This window comes from Priapulus caudatus, unplaced genomic scaffold, assembly GCF_000485595.1.
Source record: "Priapulus caudatus unplaced genomic scaffold, Priapulus_caudatus-5.0.1 Scaffold29, whole genome shotgun sequence".
Classification (NCBI taxonomy): Eukaryota; Metazoa; Priapulida; class Priapulimorpha; order Priapulimorphida; family Priapulidae; genus Priapulus; species Priapulus caudatus.
Window position 1 is genome coordinate 822,095 of NW_014577090.1, and position 16,400 is coordinate 838,494.

Here is a 16,400-nt window from a genome sequence, read left to right on the forward strand (position 1 = left end):
CTGGGGGAGTGCCCCCCAGACCCCCTTTTCGCGTGCTCGCAACTTTGGGTTACGGTTAGACCCCCCCTGGTACAAATCCTGTACACGCCCCTGCCGAGCAAATTGCCAATATTGAAAAACGAACCCCCCCCCAATAGAAAGCTGGCTACGGGCCTGCTATAATTGTAGATCGACTGTGATGCGTAATTTAGGATACTGTATGACTTGCATTTATAGTCTTGATTCCATGGCCACAAGAATAAATTTGGTAATTTAATAATCTAGCTCTATCCTCAATTGTGTGACTTATTAGTATTAGTTCCTTAATTAATTTCCTTTAACATTTCGTCAATATTGCCCCACCATGTTAATTTGAATGAAATATAAATTCGTTCCCAATTAAATCATTCGAAATGTTTACACAAACACAAATATCCTCGTTAGTTCCAATGGATTTTCATATTGTTATATTGCTCAAGTGGTACTTTATTTATATTTACTTACCTTCTTTCATTTGATTTTATTAAGAGCTTATTATCATTGTTAACTATAATTTAACTATTAACAATGTTAATGTGCTCATTATTTTTGTGTATGCCAGTCACCATAGTTATACTGTGTAAAGACTGTACATCAGGATTACTACTGAGTGTGAAATGATGTTATAAGTTGATTGTTAATATTTGTTTCAAAACATTTATGAATAGGCATCGGTGGGTACGATACTGTTAAAAATCTGTTATCCTATATTAAATACGTCTTTATGCTTGATTAGCAAGCACAGATAGTAATACATGCATGTTGTAGCTTCCAATTTGTTGGAAGTCACGCCTGTCTGAATCACCAACTTTCTTCATGTTTATAACTGGGTAGAAGCTAAATAGGTCTTACAAGACAGTTATATTATACAAGGTTAGGTTTTGCCACTCGGCATGCTGCCTATCTTTGAATGTATGAATGTATCACATGCGGGATTAGGGGTTGTGGGGCGGTGAGATGTTCAGGGTTGGCTGAGGCCGCCCGTGTGAGTGAGTGCTTATACAGCTATGCGTGCGTATAGTGCTGCCTGAATGAATGTACTGGTAATGCTTAGCTTGGTAAGCAAATCACGGCAATAATAGATTATCTGACTGCCACCGCCATCTGTTGTGTTCTTTGTGAAGCATTGCATCGTTAAGTAACAGCACACCTGTAAAGGTGTTCATCATTGCACCCGATTCTAAGTGAATGCTTCAATGGCCCTGCATATAATCAGATGAAGGCATGATCGGGTGAGAGACGTTTACATGGAAACCTGCAGAACAAGTTTTTAATTAATAAAGTTAAAAAGAATCGTTTTAATAAATATACTTAATAAATAAATAGAACTATATATAACGACATCAAAATTTTCAAATTGCACTATCACGTAAACATACAATTGATGGACCAAAAACGACCTAGTAAAGTATGACAACTGTGCATATTCTTATGCATTAACAACTCTAGTAGTCGCTTTTGTAGGTCATTTTGAGATAATAATTATAATTTTAATCCTATAATCTTACAAAAATGTTTAGTCGAGCTGCAAAACATGTTTAATCACTCCTGATGGTGAAAGATCAGTATATTGTGAAATCCTGATCATTCCTCCCTAAACTCTAGGTCCCCAGCATGTGAAGCTATGAAGGCAATGAGCTGTTGTTGAAACTGCAGCATCCGCTGGTCATTCTGCATATTAAACAAGATACGGTCAAACCTAAGCTAGCGTCACCTTTATAAAGCTGCCACCTGCCCGTGAAGGTTATTTTTGCTGTTTTCCTTGAGTAGCCGTTTCACTGTATTTCACAAGGGTTCAACAATAACTAATATGGAGATTCTGACAATTCGTTTTACATATGGATTCATTAGCCAGCCCTTTTTTCACGGGCCATGAATCAGCCCGAAAATCTAAGAGTTGTGTTTTTGTATAGCTTATATACGATCGTTACTCGGCACGTCCTGTAAAAACTTACTTCTGGTCCCAAATACACCCCAATATTGGAGTCTCTACAGTGAGGCGATGGTTTTACACTCAGAACAGAGTAGCCTGCAAGGGAAAATAGAAATTTCAATTTTCCGAGTTATTTTAACCGATTTTGCTTCATTTATTTTGGTGACAATTAACAGCTTGTGCATACCGACCGTATCGTGCAGTGATGGATTCCTCGTACAGTAAGATAGCCATCACAGCGTCGGGTATTGCCACCTCTCTTCTCAGACTCAGCTTGGCATGTGCTTCAGCTAGTGACATCCTACATTGATCAAAGTCACATATAGTGAGTGGGACGTGACAACAAATGATGTTCATGTAACTATCTACAGACAATTTGTAGTTGTAGGTACTATCAAGAGCTAATAATACCTTAGTATTATTAGCTCTTGGTACTATTATATATCATTGCTGGTACTATATCCCAGTAGACATTACCTGACAGTAATTCGTATTTACTCCTATTTTACTACAGACACTACCTACTACAGATATTACCTTAACTGCCAAAAAAATATTATTAAAAACTACAGATGCCCCAACCATACTGTTGCTCGTAGGGTCTATGTCCCCCTGACCTCTGTTTGACCTGGATCATTTAGCTATTTCTGACTAACCCTAACCCTAACCCTAACCCTATATAGATTATATATATATAGATACGTAATATAAAAATTATCAGAAATAGCTAAACGAGCCAGGTTCAAACAGAGTCAGGGGGACACATAGCCTTATCTGCCATACTGTGTACAAGCTGTTAATTTACGACTACTGCTCTCTTGCTATCGTCGCTTAACCACTACTTACGTTCTGGCCGCCCGGACCTGCGCGAAGCGCGCTTCGCGCCACGCTGGTGGCGCCATTTCATTCAACTCGTGCTCTGTATTTAGAACAATTTCCCGTAGTCCAATGACCTGTAATCGGAAATTGAGATTTGTGGCGCTGCACAAACCTTTCGATATGCCGAGGCGAGAATAAATCCAAGTCGTAATTGCTACTTTTTTTGGTGCGCGTTACTTTTTTCTAAAAAAGCGATTCGAATTTATTTAATCACCCTGACCTATTCGTACTACTCGCTACCATAATGGCGCGAACGAGGCTCTCTCAGTCATTTGCAAAGAATTTTCTTTAACTGCCCGCGTGCAGAGTTGACACCCCCACCTAACTATAACTTTAGTAGCGAAAGAGACTTCCCGAATTAAGTCCGTACAGTCCTATCTGAATCGTGCCGTCCCAGCTCAATCTCGGCAGCCATTTTAGAGGCACGGCCCTTCTGACTGATTATCTTGTTTACACTGATAATTGCACATATCCTCGTACCAGCCACTGGCACAAGATCAAGCCGCACGTACAGCACACACTGATGATAAGTTGTTTAGACTGACAATGTCCACTAGCGGCCATTAAGACTGTATTACATTCCACACCTACGGCTACGAATACTTGCTACCAATACATGTTACAATATTACTACTAAGCTACTACTACATACCTACTAGTAGTAGTACTACTAAGTTACCAGCACTACTAGTACTAGTACTAGTAACTACCAGACCGCAGAGCTATATAAAAGTAATAATGACTAACTCTGTACTAGTAATTAACTTACAATAATGACGAACCCTAACCATAACCCTAACCTATATATTGATATAAATATATTTATATTGATGTAAATGACATTGGTTTTTTGCCCATGCCATACATTGGGCCCATAAATATTGGGACCATGTTCTCTATCCTTGAACCACTAGATACTACAGACTACTACGACTAGCAAGAAAACGCTCTTTGCTAGGGTTGAGAATACCCTAGGCTATACTAGACACAGGCACTTGAAGCGTTCATAAAAAAATATAATGCTAACTAAATACGAAATATATTTACTACGAAATTTTTAATGTTCTAGTAAGGCCTACTCTCTTTCAAGAGGTTGCGAGTGCAAAGGCTATATATAGCCTAGGACTCGCTCCCACTCTCGATTAGCCATTGATTACTAAGCTAAGCCCAGAGGTGCGAGAGTAGCCAGTCTATGGCTATAGCGGCGGCTAGGCGGTGCACTGCTTTCCAACTCCCGTACGAGCCTCGCCAAGTGGAACGTTGCAAAACGTTGGCAGCGTTGGGCGCGAAAGCGCCGGTTGTTTCCTGATTCGACAGCCGTTTCCATTACTGGCAAGGTCGCGAATGTCAGAATTTCGACAGTCTTCGTGATTTCGGCGTGACACAGCTCGGTTACGAACAGATTACTCGGTTACAGTTTTTATAACAAGTGAACACTGTTCACGTCCCAAATGTCTACCCTCTGTGTCCGCCCACTAAAAGTCCGGACTGTTCGCTGGCAGCTTGGATCTGTGCGCCGCGCCAATCTCATTCGGCGCACGGATCCATAGCTGCCAGCGCTGCATACTGTCGTAGGACGTTCCCGCGGTCGCGTGCGCCTTGCCGCGGAACTGCGCGAAAGATCTGCGCTTGAGCGCTTCGGATCAAATCTCCTTTCGGCAACGCTTCTCTAGTATCCCGTCTCATCTGGATTTGAATTTATCTATATGTGACAGTAGATGGCAGCACTCACAAAGTTGACATTGCAGTGATTGGAAACTGGGTACCGTGGAGACTCGTGGATCTAACTCGCCTCCCAGCCACGTAGTATCCCTGCAGCAGTCTCTCAGCGTCCATCGTCATGGCAACCTCCCCGTGCCTCACACTCTCTACAAACTAGAAGCAAATCATATGACCACTGTTGTCTATTTATATCGTAAGGAATTTTTTAATTCAACTCCGTTGAACATGATATAATACTATGTATGGTCCACAATCATACTATAGTACCTTTCTGAGGTCAGCTTCCGTGATCTCTGTACTCGGCTTGTTTGTGGAGGTGCCATCTATAGCCCTAGAAAGTGTTTGGTGGATGAGCAGCTGTTCGGCGTAGGCATCTGCCGCTTGATCAACACTATCCGTGAAGAACACCATTCCAAAGCAACTACAAAACGGAATTCATTATGATATTATATGATATTATATCATTATGAGCAGCAAGCTGGGAATGAATGACATCGCTATCATGTTTTACATTGTAATTTGTTTATATTACATGTACTGTAGTGTCAGGGTTCTCCAAGCTTCTTCATTATAGCATGGCGGGGCTGCCTTTATGGTCCTAGTTTTAGCATTTAGAGTGGCGGGTGCATTTTAGGATGGCGGGGCTCGACGAGTGCTCTTGGAGAACCCTGAGTGTACTTCTGCACTGCATCACTTACTCTGCCAGTGTCTTTACCTCCTCCCCAACATAGTTGTGAGTGAACAGGTCGCCACCAGGCTGCGCTGGTGTTTTCTTAGCGAAGGTGGGGTCGTTCTGTGCCCATATACAGCACTGTAGAGGGTGTGGCACATGCTGGGGGAGACCCTCGCTGTACTTCGGGGGGATCGTAACAGTAAGCTTTCCACTTTCCAGCACTAAAATGTAAAAGCCCCCCTCATATTGTATTCTTAACCCACCCTGAACTCTCCCCTCTGGATTAAATCATATTTTTATCAACAGAAAACGGACAATACAGCTAGAAAATGTCCTTTTCACATATTGTAAAATGAAACTGCTTCCAGAAATTATAACCGGATCGTGATGTCAGAGAAATTTCCTCACCTTGCCTGAGCACGTCCTTCTCTCTCTTTAGGTGTGCGATGTCTCCCAGAACGCATATTCCTCCCTGTGCCAGTAGCAGGCTTCCTGCTTCCACGCAGTGCGTGCTTGTGCCATGTGGGTCCTTGCTTACAGAGGCCACCAGATTGCTCCTAGTGCTGTAACACAGCGCATCGTTCGATGAATGACTAGCGATATATTCCTCATAAGATATTCCCTACAGCTGCGTCACTGGTGGAATTCGTATTCAGACTTTATTAATGAAAAATTGTTTAGATTGGAATATTGCGCAATACGGCACGGTGCTAGATTGGCTTGTTTCATTTGCCAATGGTTCTCCCGGTTATGGAGAGTAGTATATAGGGTTAGCTACGCATGAGGTGGAATTGCTTGAGGTGTAGGTGTAACACGGGAGGGAAAGACTTGCGTGTGGTGAACAGTGCGGTCTGTGAAGCTTGCAGCATACACCAGTAACCGGTGTATGATCGTGTCGTTAACGCCAACAGCTAGGATGCTCAGTGGTATCTTTCCTTCTTTCTAAAATATAAACATATTTCACGTGCATTTATAGCACCTTCGTTATCAACTTGCTGTGTTGCTGTGACAATGTTTGACTCGCGCACCAAAATGTTACGATGCCATTTATCACCTGACCTTAGTGTCAATTCATAATTTTACATGCAATTCACAACTAATGTTGGCAAGTATATATATATGACGAAATGTGACTTCAAAATGAAGCAACTATTAACTTTCAGCTCTCCTGTTGTCATTAGGACGAGTAGTAATCCCAGCTTGAGTCTGAAGAAGCAGGGGGGAGGGCACACTTCTGAGGCAAAGATGTAAGCAAGACTCACTGCTATGCTCCATGGTGACGCATGCCTGTCTGAACACGCAGGGAGATGTTTAGATAGGTATCATGAAAAATAGGCAAGATCCTAATTTGCTTATTTTTTGTATCACCATATTTTATCAATGCGTTTGTAGCCAGATGAATAAACTGTGATTATTTAATTGTTGATTGGCAAGTACATAATACAGTGAAACCCCGATTTAACGCAAATTCGGATATAATGCGATGAATCATTGGACGTTTTTTTGCTCTTTCCGGAACTGAAACGTTTTTTGCTGAGTTAAGCCTGCCTTAGGTCGAAGTGACGATCGCCTATAGATTGCGCAACTAAATGAGTTTACATGAATTGTTGCTGTGGGGGGTTAGTTTATATGCTGATTTTCTTGAACCCCGATTTAGCGTGAACCCATTTTGTTCGCAATGACATTTTATGGACCCCAACGATCGCATAATAATGGGGCCGCACTGTATTATCAAATAGCCTAATACCGCTGTCGCAAAACTTAGAATCCAATTTTAAATGCTTGCATCACTAATCTCTCAAACACCTGTATTGACTGCCAAAGGGGGGATGCCAATTATGTACAAGTTTGCTGCATTTCTCACACAGTAACATTCACTCCATAACGTCATAGTCACGAGCCAATTAGAAAAACATCCATTGTATGTTCTGTTCTATTACGGCTGTCAATCATCTTTTAGTTGACCTTGAGTAAAAACGGGGTGAGCTGGCATTGAGCATCATTTACCTATTAGTAGTCTCTGGATAGAGTCGGGAAGCAGGACCGGAACAGGATCGGTGTAATGCGATGTTACTGGCAAGATGTTGTTTGCCTTTAACAGAATTATAATGCAACCAATTGTTACTGCACGTGACAACCACGCAGCGCCAGCTAGTTGTCTTACAGAAGGTGATTTGTGGTAAGAACAATTGCTAGAGATAATGAAATAGAGGATAGTTGGGGGAAGTCCGTGACAGATTTATGATTACATATATATATGTATATATATATAGTTCTTCAAACATGACTTTGGACGATGTCTTACTTCGATAGCGAGTCCCAGGTTTGATTCCTGGTGGTCATACACGGGAATGCCCAGCACGACGAAGGAACCACCGAGCGTCACCATGGCAACCAGTTCATCTGTAGATACAAACCCAGGACATGTCATGTGATTGATGTCTTTGGTGATACCCTTCTGCCACAAATTCCTCCAATGGTGTAGCTTTAATCTTAACTAATGAGTGGAATTCTAACCTACTACTAATTACATAACAACAATCTTCACGTGTTCGTAGACTTGCTTGCTTTCATGTTTGCTGCAGATACCTCTCACGTAGATGGGTATTGACTGAAATCTTCTGTTCGTTACACCAGGTGACAAAGCTTCCAAGCTCACTACATTTGCCACAACCTTGTCTGCAAGCAATACACACAATATAGTTGACATCAAGGCTATATCCGTGTTTTTTACTGAATTGGTTCCTGTCTACACTTGTTCATGGCTCCTGCGTTCATGTTAAAATGTCTCACTATAGGGGGCTCACTATAGTAGCCTTCTGCAGATTGATTACCATTGCATTATCGCAAAAAAAGTTTTTTTTTGCGATAATTTTCGGCACTAGAGTGCACTACCCTGCATTATACACGTAAGTTAGATGGCCTAAGGACGTCTAGAAAGCATGGAAATATTGGACTTGATGAAAAATTGTGCCACTCCATCAAGTGACTCAGCCATGGTGACCGGTCTGATGTTTGTTTTTTTGTAAAATGTGATCAGACCACTTGCATCATTTAGCTGGCAGATTTCAGGCACAGTTAATACCTTGAAACTTTGGTTATTTAGCATAAATAAAATGCATGTTGTGTATGTGTAGAATATTAATTAATATTTTTAATTAATTTTTGTGCCATACGCTTATTCACGCCTGCTGCCTATGAACACCATCTACTGTTACAAAACACCTATATCGAAGTTTTTATTGTCGTCCTGATCATAACAGCTGCATATTATACCGCGTTACTTGAGAGGTGTATTGCTCACCAGCCAGGATTCTGCAGTGAACGTCTTCCAGAAGTTCCGCTCCACAGTGTGGACAGATGAAGTCATTTCTGCAACCAATCGTCATTATCTCTTGTTAAAACAGTAGAATATATATTGCTTCTCTAATGGTAGGCTAACTGCATCGTTTTCATTCTCACTAAAGCCAGAATGTTTTCATTGACAACTATACCCCTGCCATTAGTTGTTGTTGGTTTTTAAAATAATCTGCTTTTAGCAGTTAATTGTGCACTATATATTAACACGTCACTATATAGCACGTTTCTGTAGAATTCATTTAAATCAGCGAAGTCCTTTCATTCGGTAGCAGCGACTATTGCTCATGCAGCAGATGCTGTATAAATATGTTTTTAGCTAATGTTCACAACCATATTGATAGATATTTGGTCAACATTATCCTCTTTAGGTTCCTGCAGTGTGACAATTATGAAAATTTATATGTACGTCCATCAACTAATATAGTATTACAAGTTTTTTGCACCTGACAGTTTGTTTCTCTCTAGCTCCTGCAGTGTGAAACCTGATGAATGAGTTACCACTGTTACCATAGCAACTCCTGACTGGACAGTGATATTGAGCACTTTGTCTGGAATAAAAATTTATGAGAATGTTAGTATTATTTAAGAAAAAACAAGCCCGGAACGGAGCTTTGTACAAAGTGTAACTGGTTTGAACCTGCCATCTCTTCTTTTTGTAATATCTTTAATGAAATTATGTATACAATATTGATAGGAATCATTCATATTCTATAAAAAAAATTATGCTTGTGATAGAAGTTACTAATGGCAATTGGGATCTGTGATATATATAATAGATTACATTGAAACCATCATGAAATTGTTCATTCCTTATTTCATATTTAACAAATGATTTTTACGTCGAGAAAAGCCACAAGAGATAAAGCGAGCTTGCTATACATACGTATATTTGCTGATAGTTGTTAGACTGCATACAATGCCTTCATACCGGCAGAACCCGAGTGCTCGACATGCTGCAGGCAAGTTGCTGACATAACGTATGCAATAACTAGAATGAAATATCCCATAGTAATAACACTAAGTGTGTGTAGAAGCACGACTACTTTACAAACATCACTGTGTTTTTATGCTTTTATTAAAATTATGATATACAATGCAATGTAAAGATGAGACGATTATTCTCTGTAGTATATTTAGTATGTGAGGCTATTGTGTAGACGAGTTGATAGAAGGCACTCACCTCGGGAATTTGGGAAGACTTACAAGTCTAACAACTATCATCAGCTGACAGCAAGACACCAAGGATGGTAGCAACTCCAACGCAGACACAATGCTGTGCACAACCTATGCAAATACATTTAACATTGGTAAAAAAAACACCATTTATTTTAGCACCAGATCGTATTCAGTTACTTCTCTACTTCTGTATTCAGTTACTACTCCCTTCATCATTAAACAAGTGAAGCTCGTTTATTCATTACCAAATAATTACATTGTTATTTATTAATGACTATTAATTTATTTATTTATCGCAATGCAAAATAACTGCTGTATGTGGCACTTTCGGGACTTTTTCTACAAAAATCACATGCATTTCATGATTCAGACAGAAATTTGTTTGTAAATAAAAAGGTAGGAGCTTAAGGAACCTGTTGAAGCAATTAGCGAAAGTGCAGTTAGCAAGGCACAATCTAATCTTGGCATAGCAAAACATGCTGGTTTTCTATCTACACACTATACAAATCACAATGAATTTTCTGTAAAATCATTTCCATGGCATGGTGGATAGGTCATTTGTTGCAAAAATTACCAGATGTAAGATGACTACACTATATAATATAATACCTCTTGAAATAGATTCACCATCTTCAGTGGTTCATTGAGCAGCTTGTTACACAGTCCAGCTGAAGAGGTGATATTGAATCATTAGTGCTTTTTAATTTATATATCTGGCATTTGCTACTAACACAAGATGTATTTGTTGGATTCGATTTTTAACATTGATATATAGATATTGTGCAAAAAATAATTCCTAATTACCACATTCGTCCATTAAATCAGATGGGGAAACTTCAACCACGAATCTGTACACGGAGGTTTCCTGTCATTTTAAACATGAAAAGTATTACAAACGCCAAACATGTCTGAATGCTGATTATATGGGTGTATAATGAGATATCATAGATCATATTTGAATTACACAAATGTGTTAGTGAGTGGGAATTATGCACAAAACAAAGTTGTACAAGCAGATATGACTGTATTACTATTTGTACGATCAGCACCTCTTTTGAACTCTTATCCACATATTGTTTGCACTGAGTCTTTATACTTTCAAGTGCGCTCGTTTTGTCCAGGTGGGAGAGAAAGGCTAGCTGATACAGCAAGCTCTGGTTCGTTGCCTCCATGACTATGGTTTATTGGTTGATGATGCCTGTGGTGCCTGTGTAACTAAGTGTGTTAGCTATGTCACTGTCTAGGATTTGGAACATAATAATTAATATATCATCATATTATTTACACATCTTATTACACGTTAGTCATTCCTACATAGATGATAGAACACGTAGAATATGTTCAACGGTTCGTATTCTCAGGGCCACTATGACTATAGCTATCATGAGTGTGACGCTGTCCCTTGGGCTCATAGGGTCTATGTCCCCCAGGGTACTGCCGGAACGTACCCTGGGTACGGTCCGGTATCCCGGAACGTACCCTGGTAACTATCCAGCTGATATGGTTAGGGTTAGGGGCATGGTTAGAGTTAGGGAGTAGGCGTAGGCCTGAGAACAATATATACATTGTATATATTGTTCTCAGGCGTAGGCGACTCCCTAGACTCGTTAGTGGAGTAGGCGAGGTACGGTCCGGCATATTAGATAGTATTAATTTTAATACCAGGGTATACGTTCCGGCAGTACCCTGGGGGACATAGACAGGGGCGGATCCAGAGGGTTTGGGTGACCAGTTTCCATAGTTCTAGTCTCAGCTACTGAGCTAGGGGGGTCCAAGGGCATGCCCCCCGGTAATTTAAAAAAAATTAGGCTATATTTGGTGCATTCTGGTGAATATTGAGGGTCAATTCTGAAGATACCCAGCCTGTGACCGGTTTTTGGAAACTGGTGCAAACCGGCCTAAATCCGCGCCTGGACCCTATCAGCGTCACGCGGCTCGTTCCGTGTTCGTCTTCGATACACAATCGTCAATGCAGTCTAGCCAGATCTCTTTAGATCTGTTTAGTCTTGCCATAAACTTCGAAGACCAATCAGGCAATCTGATTTGTAATCATAATCATAATGATTATGAGGTCACTGTCACTCGCCAGTGCACGTGCAGTATATTAGAAAACGCCGAAAATATTATTTGTTTTCAAAGGACGAATTAAGTGTTTGTTACACGACCTAAAACGTAAAATTCTCCAGGCGTATGGCGATCACATCACAGTGATGGCGATATGCTCAGTAGAAAAAGAAACTGTGCGCGGACATATTTACAAGGCATTCTGGGAAATATTGTCATGGTCACTTGCAGCGGATTATGATCATTTATGAAATCGTCTTCTTATCTGTAAACGCTCCTTTTTATTAATTCTCATCTAAACAATTAACTAGACTAATTGACGTTTAAGATATTTGTATTTTTAAACAGCGATGAGATGTTGTTGAATGTGAACACAGTAACTACATATGCTTAGCGTAAGCGTTACTTTTTCGACGCGTGTTTGTTTTCCCTGGGCACATTCCTGTCGTGCCTGGTCATCGTGATCTGTAATGTTTCTGGGCAGTCTATGTTGAAGCGCCTAGAAATTTTTATGGAATGGCACAAAACAAATATGACCTGTGCCTTGTTCCGACAATTAACAACAACAAAACACGAAGACAACCATGGTAATTAAATATTAATATTTGAGCAATCTCGATATATTATAAAGATATATCAGTATATATGCGCTAGTTATCTGTAATGGCATTGCCATTAGCAGATTTAGCACACCCATTTTATGCGCGGCACAAGTAATTAAGCGTCATCGTGTCATTGTTGATATAGATACAAGCAAGCTACTATATGCTACATAAAGAACTAATGAAAAGCAATAAAATGAAGATGCGGACATAGCGGTCTGTATCTAGGTGGAACATCAATTCATGCTAGCGTTTTCAGCAACAATGACAATATTACAACGTGATTTCTTCTACTACAAGTGGATTACAACTTAAAATTTGATATTTATCGGGCCTATTCTGGTTACAGGTATAGGGAAAGATTGCAAACAGAGTTGACAAAACTAAGTAGGGTAGGAGCAGGGCCACGCAAAAATGCTTGCATTCTTGGAACGCACTGGTCTTTTCTTGTTGGAGGTTTGGATGATTTTCGAGACGGGTTACCTCCAGATGAAAATGCTGGTGTACTGCGCAAGGTCCGTATATCGCATTTCTGAAATTACACCTACGTATTTACATTTACGGATTGGCAGGTTCTGCAGGTAAATCCTTCGATCTATACTGTGAATGCAAATGCTTGGTTGCACATAATTACTGCAGGTACGTGTCGGCTCTAGAACAGTCCCTGGCATGTCGGATGTTTTCCCTCCTCTTCCACTTCCACTGAAGTCTAAAAAGCAGTTGAGCAAATATGACAAATGCTTTGCCAAGTGCACACCTAACCAGCATAAGAGAAGGAATCGGATTGAGGGCTTGGAGGAAGCTTTGCTGAGCCACCCCCTCGCACTGTATCCACAGCTTGTTCAGGCAGTGGAACCGCGGGTAACGATAATCATGAACATAGAACTTTATACAATATTTTAAATTCATTGTGTACAATAGTATAGATTATATTATAGTCATGCTATTACTGACATGTACATCGAAAAGATATGCAATACTAGTACGTAGTAAGATGTTGTAGTAATGTGCGTTGACGGTGCCTCAGTCTTTCTGACCTTTCAGTAAACGCGATATCCACTGGACCACCACTACCCCCCAGCATAAAACATGTGCTCCCAACTAAAGCATAGTCAAAATACATTTAACCTAGAAACAAACCATGAACCTACTTATGGCATAGCTAACTGAATTGCTTGTAATCTCGTGTCGCAGGGCAGGTATCCTGGTGTCATAACGAGACCATACATTTCGCGCGTCAAATAACTAGGTTTTTGAAGATGTAGTCAACCTTCTGGATCCATCTATGAACAAGCAGAAGGCTGAGGTGCTAATGGCAGAGAAGAATGTAGAAGCAACCATCAACCAATCTTCAATCAGAAAACCGCTGCTTACCTCATCATTGGCCAAATCTCAAGGCACAGCGTAAATATTTGTTAATCTCTGCTTCATCAATACTAAAATTAACAGCTAGCTCTTACTGGTTAAACTTAGGTTATGTTAAACTTAACATGTATTTTGTTAGTACTATTAAAAAAATAAAAACAACTAGGACAAGCCCAAGCCTTATAACAATTATTCTAATTCGAAAAAATTCAATTCTCTAAATCTACAGTCGTGATAGCAGTGTGTGTGGATATTAAATTCATTTCAAATTATAATTAAAATAATAATATTAGCAAGTACGTAACGCTCGTATTAATTCCTATTAGCATGTGTTGGTCTCACTGAAAACTACGTTTTCGTTTACAATTGGGGCCACTAACTGTTACGCCCATAGAAATTATGGTAGACTCTATATATATATTTTTTATATCCATATAGGTGTCCATATATATTTCTATTGTTACGCTCTAGTACGGATGAGAAGCGACCGCGTTGCTCATACGTTCTTCCAAAGAGCACGTCGGATGGAGCAGGAGGAGTGAGTGCATCTGATGTCGGACAACAGGTGGGTGCCTGAAAACGGGCTCCCATCGGTAGTATATCGCGAACTACTCATGCCCGATCATTTTCTCATATCTATGTACGCACACGCCCACGTTCGTGCTCACGCCCGTTCATTCAGGCACACATGCACACTCGCACACGCATGGACATGCACGAACACGCACACACATGCACGTACACGCACACACATGCACGTACACGCACACACATGCACGTACACGCACACACATGCACGTACACGCACGTACACGCACACACATGCTCGTACACGCACACACATGCACGTACACGCACACACATGCTCGTACACGCACACACCTGTACGCATACACATTCACGCACGCACTATGGTGAACATTATAAGGTATAAGGTATATAATATAAAGTACATATATATATATATATATATATATATAAGTATATAAAACGAGTACATCGCTGCCGCGCAAATCTGGTGGTAATCCATCGTACTATTCCTACGATACATGCTCGCATCGATGTTATAGGCGTTTCCGTGCGTTACTGTAGCGTGCATGCGTGCGTGTGGTGTGTGTGTGTTGCAATGCATGTGTTGTGTGCTGTGTGGTGTGTTGTGTGTGTGTGTGGTGTGGTTTGCGTGCGTGCGTGCGTGCGTGCGTGTGTGCGTGCGTGAGCGAGCTTGTTGCGTGAAGAATGTGGGGACGGAAGGATTGCGATCACCCTATACCCCGTGCAAACCTTGCTGCCATCGGTAATTGACAGAACGAGCAGATGCGCAGGTTAGCGCGGAAGTTTTACGAGCTGGTAAGGGACGTGGGACCGGGCAGCTATTCCGTTGAGGAGCCGGCCGTACTCAACCTGTTCACGGGAGAGCTGGACAACAAGCCTGCGATGACGTTCCCCATCCACGTAGTGTCGACTAACAGCGTGCCGTCTGAGCTGAAGGCGGAGGCTGGCATGTCACAGTAGTCATAGACCAAGCTAAAGTCCTTAGCGCGAACAGTAGACCAACACAGGTGTGTAATCTTAGCTGGCATACAGGACACCAATAAAGTAAATTGTACAGATTTACGCGTTAAACGTTATTTATTTCGCGTGTCGAGGCCATTATTTGATTCGGCGTGTAGATGGCAGCAAAATTTCAATACATATTTTCTACTGCTTCTCGTTACTAGTTGCACACGCAGCATTCCGAATATTTCATCGTGTAGATGTCACGAAGATGGTGTTACCTACAGACAGATGTCTAACACCCGCGTTGATTTGTTGCGTGGGTACTTACCCTGCATGCTCCCGGCGTTTACCACTATGCAGGCGGCAGGTAAACCGACGGTAGGATGGTCGCGCTACAACTACGGCAGCTGGTACCTAAAGCCGTCGCTTTGGAAGAAACGACCTAAGAATGAACCTCTGGTAGATGTCTACTCCCTGAACGAGAACATGACGCAAGCGAAAAGCGCCAGCGGAGCGCTGGTATGTGTATGTGTGCGTGTGTGTGCGTGTGTGCGTGTGTGTGTGTGCGTGCGTGCGTGTGCGTGCGTGCGTGCGTGCGTGCGTGTGTGTCTTGTCTTGGTATGTGTATGCGGGCGCACGTACATGTGTGTTTGTATGCGTGTGCCTGCATGCCTGCGTGTTTGTGTGGTATGTGTGCCGGCCTGCCTGCCTGTATGCGTAGGTGCATGCGTGCGCGCGTGTGCGCCTATATGTAGGTAATCATTGCCGTGTTCTTTGGTTTATTTGGCGATGCATTTTTTGCAGAACCAAGAGTTGGCAAAACTGCACGGATCCAATGCATTCAAGCGCTTTATAGAGAAAAGCGGAAAATACAACATGCCCGAGGTAATAATTAAGGCAACAGTTGAACTATCCTGATTAGATGCGCTTACGTGCATATATATAAGGGCAAAGCAACAAACACACGCGCGCACACACACACACACGCACACACACGCGCACATACACATACCAGAGCTCCGCTGGCGCTTTTCGCTTGCGTCATGTTCTCGTTCAGGGAGTAGACATCTACCAGAGGTTCATTCTTAGGTCGTTTCTTCCAAAGCGACGG

The 16,400-nt window shown here is 41.4% G+C and overlaps 3 protein-coding genes across 3 annotated transcripts in view; 1 reads left to right on the plus strand and 2 right to left on the minus strand.

Annotated features, from left to right (window-relative positions):
- Nucleotides 1–83: 83 nt before the first annotated feature.
- On the minus strand, nucleotides 84–2,281 carry LOC106815650 (MCM domain-containing protein 2-like). The gene is made up of 3 exons (XM_014820146.1): nucleotides 2,143–2,281; nucleotides 1,974–2,047; nucleotides 84–1,689 (listed from the first exon to the last, which is right to left on the minus strand). Exons 1-3 carry the CDS (start codon nucleotides 2,249–2,251, stop codon nucleotides 1,603–1,605), a joined length of 270 nt encoding a protein of 89 aa, XP_014675632.1. The 5' UTR covers nucleotides 2,252–2,281; the 3' UTR covers nucleotides 84–1,602.
- A 2,277-nt stretch (nucleotides 2,282–4,558) lies between these two features.
- Nucleotides 4,559–10,933, minus strand: LOC106815508 (MCM domain-containing protein 2-like). Its single transcript, XM_014819976.1, has 14 exons — nucleotides 10,802–10,933; nucleotides 10,566–10,626; nucleotides 10,371–10,429; nucleotides 9,766–9,869; nucleotides 8,530–8,597; nucleotides 7,815–7,904; nucleotides 7,531–7,628; nucleotides 7,233–7,317; nucleotides 6,383–6,516; nucleotides 6,058–6,167; nucleotides 5,634–5,788; nucleotides 5,251–5,446; nucleotides 4,820–4,973; nucleotides 4,559–4,705 (listed from the first exon to the last, which is right to left on the minus strand). Exons 1-14 carry the CDS (start codon nucleotides 10,931–10,933, stop codon nucleotides 4,559–4,561), a joined length of 1,593 nt encoding a protein of 530 aa, XP_014675462.1.
- Nucleotides 10,934–12,326: 1,393 nt separating this feature from the next.
- The window catches only part of LOC106815518 (protein FAM47E-like), an 11,780-nt gene continuing 7,706 nt past the window's right edge, over nucleotides 12,327–16,400 (plus strand). Inside the window, exons 1-8 of the mRNA XM_014819986.1 lie at nucleotides 12,327–12,412; nucleotides 12,777–12,942; nucleotides 13,067–13,321; nucleotides 13,677–13,831; nucleotides 14,264–14,357; nucleotides 15,098–15,351; nucleotides 15,650–15,808; nucleotides 16,094–16,174. Of these exons, the coding sequence (XP_014675472.1) occupies nucleotides 12,342–12,412; nucleotides 12,777–12,942; nucleotides 13,067–13,321; nucleotides 13,677–13,831; nucleotides 14,264–14,357; nucleotides 15,098–15,304 (948 nt within the window). The 5' untranslated portion in view covers nucleotides 12,327–12,341 and the 3' untranslated portion in view covers nucleotides 15,305–15,351; nucleotides 15,650–15,808; nucleotides 16,094–16,174. The remainder of the gene's footprint in view (nucleotides 12,413–12,776; nucleotides 12,943–13,066; nucleotides 13,322–13,676; nucleotides 13,832–14,263; nucleotides 14,358–15,097; nucleotides 15,352–15,649; nucleotides 15,809–16,093; nucleotides 16,175–16,400) is intronic.